Below are 21,967 nucleotides of genomic sequence, written 5' to 3'. Positions count from 1 at the left end.
CGTTCGGGCAACATTAGACAGGATTGGGATATCTCATAGACGGTTCCATGACCATTTGCTTTTTTTTTTGAGCCAGCTGTATGGGAAACTAGACCGCAGCACGAGTTACGCATCAATGCCTAGTTCTTACTACTTTCATGTACTTAATATTCTGTCATTTTGAGACCCATGGTTATTTTTTCAGAAATGGGTTAATTACAATGATCTCGCTACTTGATCGTGCCCCTCATTCTTTCTCGATCTAGTAAAAACCACTGCCGATCTGCACTCTTTCTGCGCCCGGTCAAGGCCAATAATGCGATTGTTGGAATGCAACCTCATCCCGCACTGAGCACCAACTCCGTACCTGGAAAAGCTTGGAAGGATCCACCCGTGGCGTTCAGTTCCATGAACATGGTTCCAGGATGTCTAGCGTGGGCATAAACATCATTGAGTACAAAGCTACATCTATACTCTGGAGGTTGTCAGATTTCTGGCTTTTAGAGTTTGATTCCAAATCAAACCCAATCAAGTAGATCATTGGGTATGGTACATAAGCGCCACAAATGCGGGCAATGACTTCATCGCCGGTTCGATCATCAACATCAGTTAAGAATGCGGTGTCACTCCATACTTTCCATCTTGCAATCCTCCTTGCCCCACAAAGAACGATTTCGATCTTCTTGCGAGGCGCTTGCATTTCACGACTAGTTCGGTTCTAGACTAGCGCTACTGGGCTCCCGGTTTTTCTTCAGCCACAGGAGCCACATATCCATACACTTCCGCTTCCGCATCCCGCATTTTACATCTCCCCTGGATCAGAAGATCTTGACGAGCGCCAAAGCTTGAGAAACGCATTTTTAGTCTCATCGTTGTTGTCTGGCCGTGGCCATTTCGTCAACCTTGTTCTCTCCCCTTTCCTCCACCTCTTATCCGCCGCCCGCCGCCTTGCGTCATGGCTAGCCCCGTGGAGCACAAGCTCCCCCAGCGATCCGGCACCGTCAGCAGCAGCTTCACTCGCCGCACATCCTTCAGTGACGATGAGGCTATTCCGGATACCGATAGCAGTGAGGTACGTTCAGAGCACCCCGGAGACCCTCACTGCCTGAGCTATCAGGGACAACCCCGCGTTCGAACTGTTCAAAGCGCTAACACATTGCTTCTTCATTCCAGACCAGCAACCTATTGATCGAGCGTCTTCGTGCTTGGAAGCATATGTGTGGAAACCTCGAGGACTATGTCTCGACCACAGCCAAATTGTCCAAGTCTCAGTCGAAGGACCATGAAAAGATTCTCAAGGTCGGTGTTTAGTGTTCCCCGCATTCAAGACCCGAAGACTGACTAGGCATTATGGCGGTGTGACAGACTGTCAGTGAACCATTGAAAGAGGCTCATCATTTTAGTCAGTCTGAGGGCGGCATGGCTGGTCTCTTCAATAATATGCGCAACAACGCTCAGGTACGATTTCACTATACGCACACAACAGAGTCCGTCAGTTGCCTTAGATCTAATACACACTTATCTGCAGGGAATGGTCAACATGTACCTCGAAACCGAAAAGAACCTGAAAGCCACCGTGCTCCCTACGCTCGAGCGCCTCCACAAGGAAATTAAAAACAAGTCGAAGGAGCTCAAGACAGGAGCAGCCAAGGGAGCAAAGGCCGTCGAAAAGGCTCGCAACGCGACGCAGAAGCACATCGAGCTTTTGGGCCAGCACTCCGCCTCACACGACTCTGCTATGGGCAGCAAGATTGAGCAAGCACATGATCCCTACCTGCTTAAGCGCCAAATCAACCATCGCCTCAACAAGCAGGTGACCGAGGAGAACAACCACCGCCAGGACATCCTGACAGTGCAGAACTCATTCCAGCAGTTCGAGGCTCACGTCCTGCAAACCGTCCAGGCTGCCCTGGAACAATTCCACCAGATCATGGGTGGCCAGCTGGACCGCCAGCGCGCCATGTATGCCGACGTGCTCGGCGCCGCCCAGCGCATCCCACCAGACTTTGAATGGATTAACTTCTGCGTAAGCAATGACGCCAAGCTCGTGAACCCAGACTCCCCACCCCGCGAGTTCGCCAATCTCACTTTCCCAAACCAAGACCACCGCGCAACCAAGGCTCTCCTCGAGGGAACTCTCGAGCGCCGCTCTCGAGCCGTCATCAAGGGATACAGTTCAGGCTACTATGTCATCACACCTGCACGTTACCTGCACGAGTTCAAGGATGACGATGACTTCCGCCGTGACCCCTCCCCGGAGCTGTCACTATACCTGCCCGACTGCACCGTTGGCTCGATTGACGGTGTCAAGTTCAACGTCAAGGGCAAGGATATCTCCAGCAACAAGGTTGGCAATGCCTTCCACACCACCACCGAGCTTAACTTCAAGGCTTCTACCCCTAGCAACGCCGAAAAGTGGTGGTCCGTTCTCAAGGAGTGCACAGGTGGTACTAATGTCGCTGCTGTCGGTGGCACTGCTGCTGCTGCTTCCACCCAAGCTTCTCCCGTTTCACCTACTAACGACCCCACAAGCCCCACTGGCAGCGTCTCTGGAAAGGCTAACCAGCCTCCAACATATGCTGAGAAGGAGAAGGATGCCCAGTCGCCTGCTGGCTCCCCTTCGGAGGTGAAGACGCCCGGTTCCGTGAAGCCTATCAGCCGCACCGCTAGCTCAGGAAGCAGTTACTTCACAGGACCCACTGGTACTGCCGCGGGAGAGAAATCTGAGAAGTCTTGAGCGATGATGATACTTCTTGAATAGTGTCTATGGTTTCCATTCTCATTTGGTCATTGATTTGGTCTACACTGCCTTGGACTGCATGTTGGGTATCTCCAAGATGCATTGCGAGCTCCTATTTCTTCTCCCTTTTCACTTCTACTTTTGTTTTTGGGATCATTCTGCTCGTTAGACCTGAGCGCGCCCTGAGTCAATTCAGCTGGTCCCTTGATTGCCAGTGGGTGTACAATTTTGGAGATATATATTGTCCTAATAGTCCGCAAATACAATGATTTTGACGAATACTGTACTTCCAACTCTAGCTGTCTTCGTGATATTACCAAGGATTGATTGGACAAATGACACAATAACTTGTTTTGAATAGCTTGGTCCAAGACACTTTCCGCTTGCTATAATTGCTAACAAGGAACACCCAAATTCTTCATAAGGTCATGTATGTAATACACTCGTGTACACATTTGAACGGATTGCAGTACTCTACAGTTCGAATGTACCCCGCAGTAGGTTCCAAGACCAGCCTGCCACCAACTGCAATCCAGGATACTTTTTCTTAGAAATCCTCGGGACTCTCCAAATCACGCAGCTTCTGTCCGAGGAATCGACCCAGCGCAGCACATTTTGATTCCAACGCCAACAGTACGGAGGGGGAAGCAGAGAGATTAAGACTGGCGAGACGTGCAAGATCGGCGCTGCGATCTATCTCATGTTGGGCATCAAGGGTGCCGTTTCGGGCGGGGGGATTCGGGGACGGCGGTGCTGCGGTTGGTGTGCGCTGCCCATCACCTTGAGATCCATCTGACGTGGCACCATTCCCGACGGATGGATCTGCCGAGGCCCCACCTTCAGTTAGATAGTCAGGATCGGCTCCTTTTTGCGTGGTCTGATCGATTTTGTTTGGCCCAATTGCGGCAAGGAGAACCTTGTCGGCGAGGCGGGTCACTACCGCCACGGAGTCATCGAGTTCGAAGACGATGGAGCCCACGTCACCTAGCGACATGGACTGGGCCGTTACGTAGGACGAGGGATGACTAGCGGGGTTCACGCCAGTGAGGTTTCCACTGGAGGCAGTCTTAGCGTAACATGTGTATGCAGCGCCGTAGGTTGCGCTGAGATTCCGGAGTTGACGGGATGGGAGTGAGGAAGCGTAGGCGAAGACTGCGCCATTGGTTGAGAAAACACTATGTCGACCATGAGCTATGAACAAGGAGTCAATAAGAGGGGGAATCATACAGCATTGTTGTGATCTCTGGCGGGCAGAGATTGTCCTCCAGAAGGTCGCCCAGCGCCTCTGAGTCCAGCATCTTGATATCCGGTAATTCGGGGAGCATGATGTCGGTATTTACTTTGACCCGGACCTCTGTCGTATTCTTCGTGGATAGCCGTTGAGTCTCGACGACCCAGTCCTTGGGTGGGGTATAAGAGCAGTCCTCGGGGAAGAAGAAACAATTATCCTGAAAGTCCTCGTCGTCGTCGTCGTATTCGATAGGTTCTTCGGAGGCAGGGAGGAGGTTCTGCGCACACTGCACGTGAGAGCGAGCCCAATATGGAACAAACGGGCAGTCGTGGGGCGCAAGATCGGGTTTAACGGAGAATAACTCGGAGACTGGAAGCGGTTCGAATTCAGCCATCTTCAGACCCATGACCAGACAGATACGCGCACGCGCGGGGATTGGAGAGCACGTGTCTCTTTCTTTTCCAACGAGATTCAAATAGGATAGGGCCGGGCAATATGTTCATAGCTGGGGCTGGAAACGGGGATATGGGCAGGATATGACTGTAGAGCGCGGACTCGTGTTGACGATCTCTCCCTGACTCAGACCTTCCAGTCCAGATGACAAGTCGCGTGAAAATCCCGCGCCCGGTAGTACAAAGCCAAGCCTGGGGGATAGAACGGCGAGTTTTATACTTGCCAGGATAGGAGCGTGGTCATGCGATGCAGCGAGGCTCCGCACCCCGCCACAGGGTAGAGCATGGGGGTCGAGGAACGTGGGCATATTTGGGACGATGATTGGAGGAAGGGAATGCGAACGAGAAAGGGTTTAGGCAACATATGCAGGCGTGCTAAGCGCGGGAAAGAAAAGAATTCGAAACAGAAATGCGAGCGTGGAAGGGCCGCAGAGCGTTCCAGTGAGGCATTCAACACGAGGGATGGGGGAGAGAAGCCAATGATAAGCGCCGGACGATCAATTCGGGGCGGGAAGAGGGCTTGGGATGATGCGGAGTGCAGAGAAGGAAATTTTAAAAGCACGAACCTGGCCTGTGCGAAGTTGAGGGCGTTGCCCGGGTGGATATGCAGTTGCGTGTGAGAAAGAGGGGAGTTGAAGGAAGGGAATTGACGATCCGCAAATGGTTATGCTTTGACCGGGCCGAGATGTCAAGCTCCGGCCAAGACGCATGGATCTCAATTCATCATCTAACGATTAGACCATCGTATCATGTAATTGCATTCGAGACCTTTGTCTCTTGTGGCTGATAGGACCTTCTGTTGGATTGTGGACGATAAGGCTACAGCTTCCGATTTCCAAAGTACCCGAGCTAAGCCCCGGTGCCGCCCCCGGCAATCTTTTCCTGATCGCGCCCAAAGCACCTTGAAGAACCCCCTGGATATTGAATACCGAATACCTAACTGTTTGGCGCAGTTTCTTGATCAGAGCTCTAGCGAGATAGGCTCAGGTACATCATCCGCTCCCACGTAATGCGGGGAACACGGACAGCGCCGATCCACCAAGAGGCAAACCAGTGTTCCCCTTGAATGCCCCAGAATGTGGATACCTGATCCGCGACCTGTGCTCTGGCATATGCTTCGTTTCGTTCCAAGTTGACTCCGCGTACATGCATCGATGTATGCTGTCGTCACTCACTTCCACTTGTGTCTAATGAGGGATCGACAGGGTTTCCTACGTTTAGTAATTAGTGACACGCTATTCCCGCCGAGCTGTACTAAATTCGCCATCATAAGTCCCTTCGGCTTAACTTTATCTAGGAGAGGCAGCATGTGGTGGCGCCGGTCGCTTCAGATTGCGTTCTTATTCGCCACCAGAATGCAGGTTTCCATAGCACTATAGCTACACTATCTACTACCGTAGTCAAAAGTATTTCCCCAAATCAGTCTTTGGGCCTACCCCATCAATTATATAACACAGTATTCATTAAACAGTTCACCACACCACCATATCTTACTGAAATTCTACATAATTACGCATAGTTATTGATACGCATCTAACACACAGAAATATCTACCCTAAGCTTTCTAACCTCTAGTAATTGTCTCCTTTATACCAATACATTAGTTTTTACGTATATTGGCGTCCTGCATTGCCTTCTCTCGGCAACCAGGGATATCGCATGAATCTCTTTGCCTCATCTCCACGTATGCTTGAGGAAACACTCAATGGTCGGGTGCATTCTCTACCAATAGTGCCATAGCTGCCGTGATCAGTCTCACCATCTACCAGCAAATAAATCGCCAGCCTGAAACTGAACTGGTACGTCTCCACCGGCTCTATCGTATGATCGAGCTACGGCGTGCGACCACCAGCACTGCAACTACTGAGACATGTACAGCGCACTTTGGAATTCTTTTCTTCCGATGGTGTATCATTTTCATGCAACTTTTATCAGGCTCGGTGTGTGTTGAAATGGCACACGACTCTATTTCGCGGGGATGCAGTGCCCGTTCACTCGATACTATGCGACCTCGACATTAGCAGCGAACATCCTTGGATATCATCTGTTATGCTAGTGCTGTTTGGATTCCTACGGCTACTGAATGAACCAGAGAGATGTGAATATTTACCATTGACCATCTTGACTATACGGAGATCTTTCTGTCACTTCTTTATTGCCTACGACACATTCGGCCGAAGCTGCGCCAAGATGTTCGCTGTCTCGGAATCCAAGTCAAAGTTGCCGCCCATGATGTAATATGCCTGCTAGTCAGGCACATGTAGTGTGACCTGTTGGCAAGATGTGATAAGCAGGAGGAAGTCACCAAGTCTTTCCGCTGAAGAGTCGCTTGGTACCCGGGTTTCCTGGAAGGTAAACTTTTAAGGGAACCAGCGTTACCTAATCTAGTACTCTTTGACAACCCCCACGGCCTTCTATAGTTGTGTTTAAAATCTCACCCCCTGCAGGCTCCTTTGCTCCCGTACTACCTCCTTTTTGACTCTTTGCAGGATGCTACGTCCCCATTTGAATGAGCGATTATATTCCTTGGGTCTGGGGAAGGTTCTATCGACAAAGATCATCACGTGAATGCACCATGACTCAGCACTAAACCCAGTCCCATTCTCCAACAACTGGTCAGCTATGTAATCGATCTCATACTCTCAAGCCCCACTTCCCCTCACGCTGACAAAACGCCGTCATTTTTCTAATGTGGCTTCGCACACCAACTTTGTCTCAAAGGGTCCTCAAACCTCGCTTTGCTGGTAAGAGATCGACTTCCCCGGATTTTCTCGAGCCAATCATACTAACGAGCATAGCTATACGAACCTACACCATGGCTACCGATCCCTCCACCTACAAGTTGAACCGTTTGTGATCCTTGCCTGCAGCTTCATCCCTTCCTAATACTAATACAATGACTCCTTAGACACCATGATCCGGGTCAAGGACCCGAAGCGATCAGTTGAGTTTTACAAGTTCCTCGGCTTGAGTTTGCTCAAGAAGATGGATTTCCCCGAATGGAAGTTCTGCAACTACTTCATGTCTTATGACGGCCCCAAGTCGCTGCAGGGAGAAACCCATTTCACCGACCGCAATGCCAACATTGAGCTCACCCATAACTATGGTACTGAGGACGACCCAAACTACAGCGTCGTCAACGGTAATACTGAGCCCCACCGGGGTTTCGGTCACCTTTGCATCTCGGTCGACAACATCGAAGCTGCTTGCAAGCGCATTGAGGATGCTGGTTATCCCTTCCAGAAGAAGTTGACTGAGGGGCGTATGCGTCACATTGCCTTCGCCAAGGATCCCGATGGATATTGGGTGGAGATCATCCGTCGCGGTGAAGAGGATGCTGGCACCACCACCGACCCAGGCACCTACCGTCTCAACCACACCATGATTCGGGTCAAGGACGCCGAGGCGAGTCTCAAGTATTACACAGAGTCACTGGGTATGACGCTCGTTCGCACCTCTGAGAACCCAGAGAACAAATTCAATCTTTACTTCCTGGGCTACCCCAAGTCCAACCCTGAGATCAAGGAAGGTGTCAGGAACCCCGTCTCTGAGTGGGAGGGTCTGCTAGAGTTGACCTGGAACTACGGCACTGAGAAGCAGGAGGGCCCTGTCTACCACAACGGTAACACAGAGCCCCAGGGATTCGGCCATATCTGTAAGTTCCACCGTGTTACCCCTCGGTAATAGTCTGGACCAATCTAATGTTAATTTTCCTCTCCAGGTATCGCCGTGGATGACCTCACAGCGGCTTGTGAACGGTTCGAATCACTGGGTCTCTCTTGGAAGAAGCGCCTGACCGATGGTCGGATGCACAATGTTGCATTCCTGTTAGATCCAGACCAGTACTGGGTTGAGGTGATTCAGAATGAGCGGATCAAGCCCACTGCAAACTGGTAAAGGAATGATAGTTCTGAAAAATCACTGGTCATACTACAGAAGGAAGGAAGTGTTGTAAATAGTTTTTTTTATGATGCGTTGATGGCCTAGATGTTTCAATAACAAATCCAGATCTAAATCGCCCAATAAACCCAAATTCCAGTGTAAACGGGGCTGCAGCTTATCAACTAACGTATCATAGGCGGACGCTGTGGACCCTTTCCCCCGCCCCCCAGGACGAACATTTTGCTGGTCCAAACCTTCCGGAAATTCAGTTCATCCCAGATTCAGATCAAGCATACGTCTGAAGTGATGGATACGATACTGATGCAGGATGAGTTGACACGCTACACTGGGTGAAGCCTCTTTGATCTCAAGTTCCTCTGACTCAATACGTCGACCGCCGCCCCCACACTTTAAATCGACCGGCGGGATCCCGAAACCTGGAGGCAAACCCCCGGGAAAATCCTCAACATGTCGCCCGATCCTGAGAAGCCGAAAAAGGCACCGAGGAAACACGTCACAACGGCCTGCGTACCTTGTCGTGAGAGTAAGATTCGGGTATGTATAATTATTCCTTTCCTGAGGCGCAGGGATCGGCGGTATCTAATTCTCACCCTTGCAGTGTGACGGGTCTACGCCATATTGCCAGAATTGCCAGCGCAAGGGCAAAGATTGCAAGTACCAGCATGGTGATGATAAACGAAAGTAAGTAGGAACTTTAATTGTGCTTCAAGCGTATAGTCGGCAACCTAGTGCGAAGATGGTCCCTAGTGTGACGCGGGGCAGATGCTCGATTACGCAAATTCAAGAATCGGGGAAACATGCATGGCTAATGAACGTATATTAGAGTATCTCTCCGAGCTGCTACTGAGCTCTTCTCGGCGAGAATAGATCAATTATGCCAATTTATTCATGACCAAGGACTGGAGCCCCCACCCATGGAACCAGAGGATGAGGCTGGCATGGACAGGGTGCTAGACACTCTTCAAATCCCACGTGGAGTCATGAAAAGCAATAGTAATACGGGATATGATGAAAAATCTGAAATCGAGTCCAAACCGCCAATCATCCCAAGCACATCTCCGGTGCAGAGTTCACCTACTTCGACTCCAAATGGGCAGATGCGACCAGCAAATGAATCAGCGACCCCAGAGTCGCATGCATCGCAGGGAATGGTGCCAAACCAGCAATTACATTCCACCATGGAGCCCTGGAATGCGTTCGACATGGTACGGGGCGCTCCTGACAACCAGAACTTCGTCCACTGGGGATTTACGCTTCCAACAGCTGAAAGTCTTGATACCATCTACGCAAATATCAACAATGGATCCGGAATGCAGGTTAACACTGGTCTGGGTCCAGATAGCTTACAGATTGGTATGGACATGGCTCAACAACCTGGTGTGTTACTCGGCCAGCTGCCAATGGAGCAACACCAGGATTCTGATAGCGACGAGGAAAACGAGGCCGAGAATGACGTGATTGAACAGCTATCTAATCGAATAGGCACATTGAAAATCGCAGGAGATGGCCATTTAAGGTTTTACGGTGCGACTTCCAACCTCAACCTGGTGGACGTTTCTGCTACGCAACAACGTCAGAGACCAGATGCTCGCACTGTGCGTCACGATGGTCAAGATATTCTTAATCATCTTCGGGTTGGCCAACCGGTTGATCAGGCCCTAGAGGACCACCTAGTCGAGCTCTACTTTACTTGGCAGAATCCTAGCATCTATGTGGTTGATAAGGAAATGTATATGACTGCACGGTCAAAGTGGCGCAATGAATTTGACGACACGCCTTTTTATTCGGAGGTTCTGACCAATGCTATGTCAGTCATGCTTCTCCCTGCTTATTTGATGTATCTGTGTACTGACTTCTACCAGGTGCGCCATCGGAAGTGCGTTCGAGGCACGTTATCATCCTACTTTCATCACATTCCCAAAGTCATTAGCGGAGTTCTTCGCAGATAGGGCCAAGGCACTCCTAGAAATTGAACTCGATTCCCCCTGCGTTGCGACTGTTCAAGCCCTTGTGCTCATGAGCTGTCATGAAGGAGCGTCCAACCGCGACGCGCGAGGCTGGCTGTACAGTGGTAAGTGACAATGATTGGGATAATCAGAACCTTGAATACTCATACTCTATTTAGGCATGTCCATGCGATTGGCCTTTGATCTTGGTTTACATATTGATATGAGGCTATACGTCAAGCAAGGAGATATAAGCCAGCGTGAGGCTGATGTGCGACGTGCAGCATTTTGGGGAAGCTACGTTGCGGACCAGTAAGTTATGCTACATTCATTCATAAGTTACGAGTCTCTGACGTTCAAAGTTTCTGGGGATTCTATCTTGGTCGTCCATTCCGGATGAACGCAGGAGACGTCAGTGTACCCAAGCCTGCGTCAGGTCTTGGCCCTGAGAAGGAGACAGTTTGGAAGCCATATGGCCTTCAAGATAAAGAGATTGATAGTAACTTGAAAGACCCCACAGAGCTCATTTGTAGACAATTTGTGGTTCTATGGGAAATGATTTCACCCGTCGGTCATATACTGTGCGTTCTCTCCCCGGAACCTTTCATAGTTCGAGCTTGTTGCTAATACTCTTCTAGGTACGGGTGCTCAGACATATCTCGCCATGATTTGCAAAGACTATGCTTCCAAGTCACTGAAGATTTATTTGCTTGGAAAGCCAACCTTCCCTCAAATCTCGAGATTGATTTGGACGACACTACCACTCCGATCCTTCCTCATCTGCTTGTTCTCCAGTGAGTCATTTGATTTCAAGTAATAATAACACCAGAGACTGATGATCTTCCAGTATGCAATACCACCAGATCGTCATTTTCTTCCACCGTCCCTGGGTCTCAAAGAGCTACATTCAGCCCCGTAGCCCTCGCCAAGGGCCTGGCTATCACCACGCACGACGCATGTGCATTGAGTCCGCTACAGCCGTCGCACGACTCCTACAAATCTACGAGAAACACTACACCTTCAGAAGAATGACCAACCAAGTGGTGGCCATAATTTTCAGCGCCGCACTCATGCTACTCTTCGTCACTGTCTCTAGCTCTCCCTTGATGCCCACGAAAGTTGGCGAGATCAATCAACCTCACCCCCGAAATGCTGAAATGGTCGCATACCTCAATCTTTGCTTCCGCGCACTCGACGAATTAGGCCAATCATTTGAAAATGCTAAACGAACCCGCGACTACCTTGTTACCCTCCAACGACGCTGGCAAACTCACATGCGTCGATCTGGTCCCCGTGCCAAACGGCAAATCAGTAGTGCGAACCTATTATCAAGCTCTGCACAAAAGGCATCTACCAATTCAGCACATACCACACAAGGTACAGAGTCTTCGCGCAAGAAGTCTCGAGTCATCAATACCGATGTACATTCCCAAACTACTCGACAAAATCCCACATCAAACGTCAATCCTGCTACTCTTGGTGATTCTTCATACCAACATACACAACCGCCCACATCTCATCAGAATCAGCATCGAAACCCTTATGCTCAGCAGCCTTTCACGGCACAACAAGCTGAAGATTTTGAATGGGTTCCAGCCTCTGATTTAAATCTCTTGCCTGGAAACCATGGCTACAGCACCAATCGAAATTCTTTGGGCAATATATCGGCACCGCAGTTCCCCGGTGATCCGAGCATGAGCATGCTTCCTGATCTAGGAGATATTGAGGGCTGGTGGGGGTCACCTAATGGGACTTCAGGATTAGGAGGGCCGAACTTATAGAGGGCGAGCTTGGTGCATGTAGTCATAGAATTCTTTCGTTTTACTTTCAAGAACCCTTGTTTATAATCATGTAATACCGGAGAGCATTGTCACCGAAGTTGTGCATTGTCATGCCTGTATCATTATAATTGGACTGACCTTGCTTCCCAACTCACAGTGAGATGTTGCTTGAGTATACTTGTAAGGTGAATTAAAACTCCATTGAAAGATACCTAGTCATCATCACTGCTCTCTTTAACAAAAGCGTCCTGAAAATAATTTGCCAATTCCTGCCCAGGAAAGTTGTCTACTCTTGAAAGAGTCACTATCCGCTCTCCAACCCCTTTCTCACGACCCCAGAAACATGCCTTCCGCATAGTGGACACCATTTCCTCGCCCTGCTGCTCAAGTACCGTAAGCTTCGCAGCTGTACCTTTGTTGCTCGAAGTGATCTGCGAACCAGCAGATGAATTCCTCAAAAAGACGCGTACCCACGGCAAAGAAACTTGCAGTCTGCCAATGCCATGATCCGATCCGGTCCAGATCTCATTATTAAGTCCATAATCCAATCCATACGGCGGCCAGCGAGACAGCGCCTTTCGACGACGAACAGGTGGATCAACATCTCCGTCGGTGTCTGAGCCAGGGTATATGCATGTATCCCATGAAGGACTTGTAGGAGAATCATATTGCTCAGATGGCATCTTGCCGGGGTTCTTCAACACTGGAATGGGATACCCCGGCCCCGTCAGATACTGAGGAAATGTTTTCGGAATGTCCCGTCCCGCAGAGCGAAGAAACAGGATTGGCGAAGCAAATGCGTCGAAGCACCGCTCAAAAGATGTGAAAAATCGTTCGCGTGCCTCGAGAAGGGGAACTAGATCTGCAGGGGCGGATTTCCGTCTTGTTGACCGTTTGTGTTTCGTTGACCCTCCATGGTCTGTAGTGTCTTCGTGAGCACAGTGCTCATCCAGTCCAGGCCAATCACAAACAGGCTCATGGGCGGCAACAGCGTGTACGGATTGCGGTTCTGTGAGCGCCAACATTAATGCCAGTGATCCACCGATGTGTGAGCCGAAGACTCCAAGCTTGGCGGATCGGAGATTATTTTTGATCCAGTCAAATCCGGCGAGAGTATCATGTACTGGGGTCGGATATTTGTGATACTCTGCTATTTGGGCCTTTGGATTTGGCTCTGCATCTGATTCTGTTCGTCTAGTCGTGGGGGATCCCTTGTCTGCTGCCCCGAGGCGATAATTGACTGTTACCACCGTAGCAGAAGTCATAGAGGCCAAAGCCTGCTGTGGAGAAATTCCATTTGAACTAGCATGCCTCAATTCTAGATTTCCCTGAGAGTTGAGTTGAGGATCATGATCGGATTCGTTCTGCACTGATTCCTTCCCCTCAGAACCCGGGCATATGGGACCGGGTGGGAGGTAGAGAATCACCTTCGACCCAAGAGGTGCATCGTGGTGAGCTTTCTCTGGTCGCGTAACACTATTCAAATATATAAACCAAAGTCTCTAAGGCACTTTTGGGGCTCAGGGCTATCTTACCTTAATGATACAGATCCATTGTTACCGATCGGAAGGGACAATGTCTCGTCGCGGCAGCCAGATAAAAGTCGAACGCTGCGGAGACATATGTGTGCTTTGAAGCCAGTCTGTTTGGGTAGACGCGCTAGGCGTGAATGAAAAATCAAAGCGCGCATCGCTGTAGGAGTTGTTCAGTTGCCATCCGTCAAAATAAGGCCGGTTCCACGTGACGTCAGTCGATTTTCACATAAGCTTAATGTTATACTGTACATGAATACAATTTGTTATTTTTGTTTCAACGAACCTTAGTACAATTTGACTGAAACGTGAAACATTCGAACAACTAGCCATGGGTTACGTATCAATGAAAAGTTCGAGCTGTTCAATTTCTAATGACAGAGAAAGTCAAGCATCAGGTTTAGCATAATATATAAACTGAAAGGTCAACATTCAAATATGATTACATGCAACGCTGTACAAACAACAATTTTGCCTCAAGGATACAAATTGCGTATAAAATACCGACCTATGTCAAGACTCATGCAAATGTATGAGAATGGTTCCAAAAGGATTTCTCGAGGGTCGCAGACGCAGCTGGGTCATCAATGTCCAGAGGAGCCTCCGTATCGTCATCCGGCACCGGTTGCATGACCTCAAGGCTGAGCTTGGGGTCCTTGGAGTAGACACGCAGACCAACCACACATACTGCATTCCATGGATCGGCAGCAGGTCCCTCAATCTCAGGCATCCGGTTGGCAGATTTGTTGTCTGCTTCGTCAGGTGGCATGTCGAGATCACTGTCAAATTCAAATCCTTCCAACAGCTCCAAGTCGCTGAGGTCCAAATTATCAGTAGCCAGACGTGTATTCAGGCTTGGTCGTGGCGAGTCCGTCCGCCTAGGACGGGGACCACTGGATGCATGTCTAGCATGCAACCCATTGAACTGGATAGTTGGCACCGAGCTGTTGGGAGTCGGGCGCCGCTCACTACCATCACTGGATATGCTCTCTGTAGGGGATGCAGTGGGCTTCTCGCCTAGGATCTGGGTGATCTGCGAGGGCATCGGGCCGTTCACCGGGCCATTGTTCATAGGGCCATTCTGACGGGCTGCCATGCGCTGTTCTCTTGCAGCCATTTTGCGCTCACGAATCCATTCCTTTTGCAGTCTTTTCTTGGTTTCATCACGGAGCTTCTTGCGCTCGCGAGCTTTCTTCCTCTCTTGCTCGTAGCGTTCCTGCTCTGTCTCACCTACCAGGCCCTTCGCGTGGGCCAAGTCATACGAGAGACCAACCTGTACTAGTTTCTCCCTTCTAGTTGAGGCGAGACGGCGAACAATCTCCTCAGTCGGCTCAACCTCCTCGTTTCGGAATGCGGTGACCTTCATCAGAACATGATAGCGGCCCGGGTCAAGGTTGATTTCAGCGTTGACAGATCGGCCCATAAAATGGCTGCTGTGACTGCGCACCATGTAATCCTCTTCGCCCTCCTTTTGAATGCGGAACTTGAGAACAAAGGTATACTCGCCGGCGAGTCCCTTGTAGTATCGGGTATCAAGCTGCTCTTGTTGTCAGTAGTCGTCTCGTGTATAAAAGACGAGACATCGCATACCTGGGAAAGAACAATGACGACCGGGCCACCTTGGGTGACATTCATTATGAATTTCGTGCTGTGATAATCCGCCGACCATGGAACATTCAACGTTGTCCATTGTTGTGTGATAGTCCACTCGGGCCCAAAAAGACGAGTGCGGTCGAAGTGTTGATATTTCCGAAGAAGATCTTTATAAGAGATCCAGAAGAACTAGTCTTGGGTCAGTGACTGTCCTACAGCACGATCCAATGCACATACCCCATCGTTACCAAATTTGTGGCCTAGAAGCTCCATCCACTCTGCAGTCCACTGCTCAGATCCATCACCCCAGGCACCGTGCCATTCTTTCTTTCCCCAGGGGTTCCTGAATCGATCAGCAAAGGGTCTCAAAGGAGTGAACAACTTTACTTACCGCAGACGAAGAAGACGATGGCCCTTGATCTCTCGCGCTTCCATGATCGAGTAAGAATGGTTCTCCGAAATCCCCTTCCGGTCTCGTGGAGGGCCTTTGTACTTCGGATCCAACCAATTGGAAAAGAGACCTGTTCCACAACCAAATAAGAACTCCTCGTTGACTTTCATCAGTTCCTCCTTCCAGAACCGATCTTTGTCCAGAATATCGTTCGATAGAATCTCCGAAGTGACACCACCGGTCAAATCTTCAATAGCTTCACCAACAAATCCACCTTCAATAGCTGAATAATCACCATGCGCTTTGGCAAATGCCTTCTCCAGCAAAGGCAGCCAAGTCTCATTCGGATCAACACACTGTGCAAAGTACAACGCCCGAGAGCCCGTCTGCCAGACTCGGCGGTACTCTTCTTCAGCATCCGTGCCAATGCTATCATCCCAAAGCGGACGCTCATCAACCGACTCGTCGTAATCAGCCGCACGAAGATATAGTTTATCATCAATAATGCATTGCTGCCACTCTCCATCTGTTCATGGTCAGACTGGTATCTCAGGTGCTTGCCAAGGGTTGGAACTTACCGCGATAGAACACAAAGCCATAGATTCCAATAGTCTGATTTCGAGCAACACAGATCTTCTCAATCAACTCCTCCTTGTTACCCATCGTACAGAGCGCAGCCATCAACCAGCAATCCCCATCACAGCCCTGGCGCACATCAGATGCCGTCGGCCCATTGATAAAGAACTGAGGCTCGACAAAGATTTCCTAGAACTCTATCAGCACTGATTTCCAATCATCAAGCTATTTTGCCAAAACACACCGTCACCCTCTTCACTCCTCGAGGCCTCATCTCCTCATTCGTCTCATCCAACCCATGCAAATAGTCCTTCCGCCCAGATTTCAGATCCACCTCGATATCAAAATGAGGATCCGTATACTTCTGGTTCACCCGCTCACATTCCTTCACAATACGGTCAACGGACTTCTGGCATTCGCGCTTCGCTTGCTCATACGACTTCACAGCCTCTTGGCCCCGAATCACACCGTTGGGCACTCGCTTTGCGCGCGTGCGAGCATAAGGATTATCCGGCAACACCGTGTACACCTTACCAGGGTACTTGGTGTTGAATTGTTCCCAGAACTGTTTGACGGATTCCTGCGGGGGCTGGCAGCGGGCCCGGTGTGGAGGGCGACTGTTAGACCGAGACCGCGAGGAAGCAGCGCCATTGCAGTACATCTCATCTTCGAACTCCATGGTGGCGGCCTTGTGCAACAAACACGACTTGCAGAATTATTGCAATTTTCTTATGATAGTTGAAATAAGTATATGAGGAATAGGGGGAGGATATGCGTTATCGGGGTCTTTTCAGCGCCCTATATCGCACTAAGATGCAGCTTTGGCGACGATCACATCGAAAACCTGAAACGGAATGCAGGTGCACTTCTTTGATACAAAAGGTATGTGAAAAGGATACCGTGTCTGAGACTCTATGATTACGATTCATTTAAATAGTGACACTAATTTGCATTGCACGGCCACCCCGGCGTCGCCGGTGCCGAGACTATCGCGCCCATCAGCACGTATAGGAAACCGACCATTCAGGTTCTCAGGCCTATATCGTAAGGCTGCAGGTGCGTGCGTTAAACTTGCCGTGGGCCCGCGAATGAACAGGCGTGGAGGCTAAGCCTAGCGCTTATGGCCCCCAACTCTGTATTCCCCCAGGTTCAGCTGGCGAATGTCTCAAAAATCCCGGGCGAATCAGCCGCATGGTAGGATTTAAAATAATCGGCCCCCAAGAACTGTGCCTCGTGGAATCTATTAAGGGGTTTGCAGAATGGGATTGGAAAGGTGCTGTGCCCAGATGCAGGTTTCTGGGTCCAAAAAGGTTTCCAAGAATAAACATTCGTGTTGGTGGGGCCGAGTCAGCTCAACACGGGAATAGTATAGATTTACGAGTTCTGATTGGGAGAATAGAGGGTGATCCATAGTAGAACATGATCATGGAATTAAATCTGGGCTGAGGACTTCGACCACATTGGGGAAACCTGATGTTACATCTCGTGGTCACTGTATATGATGATCTGTTTTAACCCATACGAAAGGGGTATGTACGCCTTGCATTGACTAAAACTGGTGATAAAGTAATCCCTGCCCTCCTGGTCATTCCCCGATGAACGCCAAATACAAAAAGAAAAAGAAAACACAATGAAAAACATGTCCCCGGGGAGCGCATGCCACCCGTCGTGAATAAGGTTACACGAGAAAAGTAATGTCCGAGTCAGAGTCGCTTAGTGGGTGCCATTGTGATTGCGACCCGAGTAGTGGGAGCTCCCATGTCGGAAATATGGGTGCATGCAAGCCTGCTTGGCCGAAAGTCGATGCGCCGGATCATATTCGAGCAGAGCCTCAAGAAGCTCGCAGCCAGCCGGCTCCAGACCAGGAACGAGGGGGGTATCCGGACGCTTCCATTTGGGAAAGGTGGCCTTGTAATCGGGGAAAGAAGTGACACCGGGCCACGCCTCTTCGTCGGGGGTACCAAGGACGCTAGACAAGAGTTAGATCACAAAATCAGTGTGAACAGACAAGATGAACCAACCGGAAGATTTTGAAAATCTCGTCGATTTCTGAGTCACCGGGGAAAAGAGGCTTGCGAGTGCACATCTCAGCGAAGATAGCACCGACGGACCACATGTCGACACCAGTGGAGTACTGACGGCCACCGAGCAGAATTTCCGGAGAGCGGTACCACAATGTCACAACCTAGAAGCCAATTAGACATCAATTCCATGCCTCCTTTTATCCAATTGTGTGGGTATACTAACCTCGTGGGTGTAGGTTCGCAGGGGAACACCGAATGCTCGGGCGAGACCGAAATCAGCCAACTTCAGATTGCCCTCGACATTAATCAACAGGTTCTGCGGCTTCAGATCACGATGGAGGATGCGGTGACTGTGGCAGTAGCGAATGCCCTCCACCAGCTGAGCCATGAATCTCTTAACCATGGCTTCACCGAGACCCAGGTTGGCACCCATCATGGTACCATCCGGAAGAGCCTTTCCACGGCCACCCTCGCTGACGGGCAGGGCCTCCATGTATTTCTTCAAGTCGAGGTCAAGGTATTCGAAGACGAGGTAGAGCTTGTGGCCGTCGGCGTGGACAATGTTCAGCAATTGGACGATGTTGGGGTCCTGCATCTCTTTGAGGAGGGAGATCTCGCGGATGGCGGTGCTGGGAACACCCTCATCTTCGGCCTCGAGACGGATCTTCTTGAGAGCGACGATACGATTTGGATGATTGAGTTCACGGGCTTTATAAACAACACCGTAGGTACCTAGGGGGACGAGACGACGCGTGAGTTGGGCATAAATTAAGGCAAACTTAGGAGGGATCGATCGGGCCACACAATCCCGTCAACCTCACGTACCCTCGCCGATTTTCTCGATTTTTTGGTAGTTCTCCATGGTGAATGGGGCTTTTTGTCCTGCTCTGTCCTCAATCTCGTCAGAAAATTGCAATGGGCTGGGGGAGGGGGGAGGAAATGACGCAGTTTGGAACAATGGAGGAAGGATGAGGGAGAAGCAAGGAGCTCTGGGGATAGGGATAATGAGTCCAATGAGACGTACATGTTAGTAGTTGAACTATGAAACCACTGGAGGCTTGGGCTTCAATTCAGGTCCCCACACCAAGAAGATTTAGTCTGAAAGTTCTTTTCGCCTGGAAAAGTAAGATTTGGATTGGTGGTGTTGAAGGTGGGGAGAAAAACAAACAGTGGCCCCCGCGTCGCGGGAAGGCGGTCAGGTCAGTGTATGGACTGAATGGCTAGACCAACTTCAATGAGGTTTCCTCTTTCTACGTTATTCAAGCTTTTTTTTTTTTTTTTTTTTTTTTTTTTTTTTTTGAATCAAAGAGACTGGGCAAGTCTAAATATGCTCTATGTTCATGTGCGTTGTTATTTGAATAATCCATGCCGAGAGCCAATCGTGCAAGTCGGGATGCAGGCATTGGAACATTGGACAACTTTGAGCACCAGTGAACTTTGAAAAGAACTCATTGGATTTTGTTGGGCTAAATACTTCAATCGAGTTCTCGGGCTACAGATGTCTTCTTGGTGGCCAATTGCTACATAGAATTAAAGTTAATGTTTAATGCGGTATCGGACTGGATATAGATCCCGCATCGGGTGACAAGAGTCACAAACTGTCGAAGACGAGTGATGATCTACAACATAGAAGACGTCTATTCGTGCATTTACATTCTTGGGGATAACGTAAAACTCTTTATCTCTAGATATTTCGTGGAAAGACCAGATTAATGCAAAAGCAGACACCTGGAAGTGTGATTCTTAGCAAATACGAGGTCCCCCGTCGGTACCTCTCCACGTTGATATGTACCGTCTCCAAATGACCCCAACAACCCCGCTCAGAGCGATAAGAACAATGCCTAAAAGCATATATGAAAACTGTATTCCCCTGATAAACACGATATTGAAGGTTCTTCTGTAGGTAAAACGTTACATCACCATGGCAGCAGATTCCAACTGGCGTTCCCAGGGCGCAGCCAAGCGTCAAGCTACCCTTGATGCAATTCCTGAGAAATGGCGAATCCAAGGCCCCGTTCCCCCTGCAACAGAAGTTCGCGATGTCACAGGGCCTTATATCCAACAGTATCTCAGCAGACGTGAGATCGAGATCACCGAATCTGATGCAGTTGATATTGCTGCACAAACTACCTCCGGTAATTGGTCAGCTGTTGAGGTGACAGAGGCTTTCTGTCACCGTGCTGCACTAGCTCATCAGTTTGTAAGTCAATACTCAGAGAAGCATACTGCAAACATTCAACTAACCCTTATAAAAGGTCAGCTGTCTACATGAGATCTTCTTCGATGCAGCCATTGAAGATGCGAAGAAACTCGATGCCTACTTTGCAGAGCATAAAGCTCCAATAGGTCCATTGCACGGCCTCCCTGTCAGCCTAAAAGACCAATTCCACGTCAAAGGAGTCGAAACAACGATGGGTTATGTAGGCTGGATCAACACGTTTCAAGGCCAATCCAACGACCCACGTTGGACGGTAGAAGAAAGCGAACTTACCAGAGAGTTACGCAACCTCGGTGCAGTTCTATATTGCAAGACCAGTGTCCCTGCAACCCTGATGGCCGGTGAAACGGTCAACAACATCGTCGGTTATACCTGGAACCCGAAGAACAGACTTCTATCTTGTGGCGGCAGTTCTGGTGGCGAGGGAGCACTTATCGCTCTGCGAGGATCTCCGGCTGGCTTCGGTACTGATATCGGGGGCAGCGTTCGTATTCCCGCGGGTTTCAACTTTTTGTACGGGATACGTCCGTCTGCTGGACGGATACCGTATGAAGGCGCTGCGAACTCGATGGATGGGCAGAATTCGGTATTATCCGTCATCGGGCCGTTGGCGCATACAGCGCGCTCTTTGACGTTTCTTTTCAAAGCTATTTTGAGTCAGGAACCGTGGTATCATGATCCGCTTGCCTTGGAGCTGCCATGGCGTGATGAGATCGTGCAAGAGACGTGCTCTTTGATTGAGCGGGCTGGGACCGGTGTGCCGAGTCTTGCATTCGGGTTGATGAACCATAACGGCGTGGGTCGTGTTCATCCACCGATTGCACGGGGCATGAAGCTTGTCGAACAGACTTTGAGACGACTGGGCCATAAAGTTGTGACATGGAACCCGCCGTCTCATGCCACGGCTCATGAACTAGCTGTGTGTATGCCCCGTTCGAGATAAGCTGCAGTTTTTCGCGAGTATTCTAACTAACAGTGATAGAAACAAATTTACGATATGGACGGTGGTATAGATATGGTATACCATCTTGGTTTGTCTGGTGAGAGGAAAGCACCACAGGTCCTTCTTTCTGAAGGAGGCACCGAGTTAAAGGCATCTGCAATTGCTGCTATCAACGTCGCGAAGCGGGAGTACCAGAAACAGTACATGGATTACTGGAATAGCACTGTCGAGCTTACCGGTACAGGACGCCCGGTTGACGGAGTCTTTTGTCCACTGGCATCACATGCCGCGGTCATCCCTGGTCAATATGGTAACGTCGGCTATACCAGTATCGTGAATGTACTGGACTACACCAGTGTAGCCATTCCGGTGACCTTCGCGGATAAGACTGTGGATGTTTGTCCAGCAAGCAAATCTGTCTCGGAGCTGGAAGATTACATCGAATGGGATTGTAAGTGTTTTGTTTCTATTTCGCCCCTGCAAGTGAGCCTAGATGTGATCCAGTTAACGGTCATACAGATGATGCCGAGACATATGATGGTGCTCCTGTTGGGGTCCAGTTGATGGGGAGACGTTTACAAGAAGAGAAAATCCTGACACTTGCTGAGTATGTCGGGAAAGAAATCACCCAGAATCTGAGCTAAAAGTAACTCGAATT

At 49.7% G+C, this 21,967-nt stretch overlaps 8 protein-coding genes across 8 annotated transcripts; 4 read left to right on the top strand and 4 right to left on the bottom strand.

The window, feature by feature from the left end:
* Nucleotides 1–934: 934 nt before the first annotated feature.
* N7484_004387 (PH domain protein) lies at nucleotides 935–2,716 on the top strand (the record flags this gene model as incomplete). Its single annotated transcript, XM_057114807.1, has 4 exons — nucleotides 935–1,051; nucleotides 1,153–1,278; nucleotides 1,345–1,437; nucleotides 1,508–2,716. 4 exons carry the CDS (start codon nucleotides 935–937, stop codon nucleotides 2,714–2,716), a joined length of 1,545 nt encoding a protein of 514 aa, XP_056974947.1.
* A 550-nt stretch (nucleotides 2,717–3,266) lies between these two features.
* Nucleotides 3,267–4,356, bottom strand: N7484_004386 (uncharacterized protein; the record flags this gene model as incomplete). Its single annotated transcript, XM_057114806.1, has 2 exons — nucleotides 3,267–3,894; nucleotides 3,947–4,356. 2 exons carry the CDS (start codon nucleotides 4,354–4,356, stop codon nucleotides 3,267–3,269), a joined length of 1,038 nt encoding a protein of 345 aa, XP_056974946.1.
* Nucleotides 4,357–7,217: 2,861 nt separating this feature from the next.
* N7484_004385 (lactoylglutathione lyase GLO1) lies at nucleotides 7,218–8,299 on the top strand (the record flags this gene model as incomplete). Its single annotated transcript, XM_057114805.1, has 3 exons — nucleotides 7,218–7,251; nucleotides 7,311–8,057; nucleotides 8,124–8,299. The coding sequence occupies 3 exons, from the start codon at nucleotides 7,218–7,220 to the stop codon at nucleotides 8,297–8,299; spliced, it is 957 nt and encodes a 318-aa protein (XP_056974945.1).
* A 453-nt stretch (nucleotides 8,300–8,752) lies between these two features.
* N7484_004384 (transcription factor domain-containing protein) lies at nucleotides 8,753–12,032 on the top strand (the record flags this gene model as incomplete). The annotated part of the gene is made up of 8 exons (XM_057114804.1): nucleotides 8,753–8,839; nucleotides 8,904–8,986; nucleotides 9,129–10,112; nucleotides 10,168–10,376; nucleotides 10,431–10,563; nucleotides 10,614–10,832; nucleotides 10,890–11,045; nucleotides 11,099–12,032. 8 exons carry the CDS (start codon nucleotides 8,753–8,755, stop codon nucleotides 12,030–12,032), a joined length of 2,805 nt encoding a protein of 934 aa, XP_056974944.1.
* Nucleotides 12,033–12,244: 212 nt separating this feature from the next.
* N7484_004383 (uncharacterized protein) lies at nucleotides 12,245–13,722 on the bottom strand (the record flags this gene model as incomplete). Its single annotated transcript, XM_057114803.1, has 2 exons — nucleotides 12,245–13,508; nucleotides 13,568–13,722. The coding sequence occupies 2 exons, from the start codon at nucleotides 13,720–13,722 to the stop codon at nucleotides 12,245–12,247; spliced, it is 1,419 nt and encodes a 472-aa protein (XP_056974943.1).
* A 362-nt stretch (nucleotides 13,723–14,084) lies between these two features.
* On the bottom strand, nucleotides 14,085–16,803 carry N7484_004382 (uncharacterized protein; the record flags this gene model as incomplete). Its single annotated transcript, XM_057114802.1, has 6 exons — nucleotides 14,085–15,101; nucleotides 15,155–15,346; nucleotides 15,395–15,500; nucleotides 15,549–16,074; nucleotides 16,127–16,313; nucleotides 16,369–16,803. The coding sequence occupies 6 exons, from the start codon at nucleotides 16,801–16,803 to the stop codon at nucleotides 14,085–14,087; spliced, it is 2,463 nt and encodes an 820-aa protein (XP_056974942.1).
* A 1,034-nt stretch (nucleotides 16,804–17,837) lies between these two features.
* nimX (cyclin-dependent serine/threonine-protein kinase CDC28) lies at nucleotides 17,838–19,010 on the bottom strand (the record flags this gene model as incomplete). Its single annotated transcript, XM_057114801.1, has 4 exons — nucleotides 17,838–18,093; nucleotides 18,146–18,309; nucleotides 18,372–18,880; nucleotides 18,974–19,010. 4 exons carry the CDS (start codon nucleotides 19,008–19,010, stop codon nucleotides 17,838–17,840), a joined length of 966 nt encoding a protein of 321 aa, XP_056974941.1.
* A 1,059-nt stretch (nucleotides 19,011–20,069) lies between these two features.
* Nucleotides 20,070–21,953, top strand: gmdA (putative general amidase GmdA; the record flags this gene model as incomplete). Its single annotated transcript, XM_057114800.1, has 4 exons — nucleotides 20,070–20,348; nucleotides 20,404–21,285; nucleotides 21,349–21,760; nucleotides 21,829–21,953. 4 exons carry the CDS (start codon nucleotides 20,070–20,072, stop codon nucleotides 21,951–21,953), a joined length of 1,698 nt encoding a protein of 565 aa, XP_056974940.1.
* Nucleotides 21,954–21,967: the final 14 nt, after the last annotated feature.

The sequence above is a fragment of the Penicillium longicatenatum genome (assembly GCF_028827895.1).
Source record: "Penicillium longicatenatum strain IBT 33135 chromosome Unknown contig_2_segment0_segment0, whole genome shotgun sequence".
NCBI lineage: Eukaryota > Fungi > Ascomycota > Eurotiomycetes > Eurotiales > Aspergillaceae > Penicillium > Penicillium longicatenatum.
Note: the sequence above shows the minus strand (reverse complement) of the source record. Positions and strands in the feature narration are given on the sequence as shown.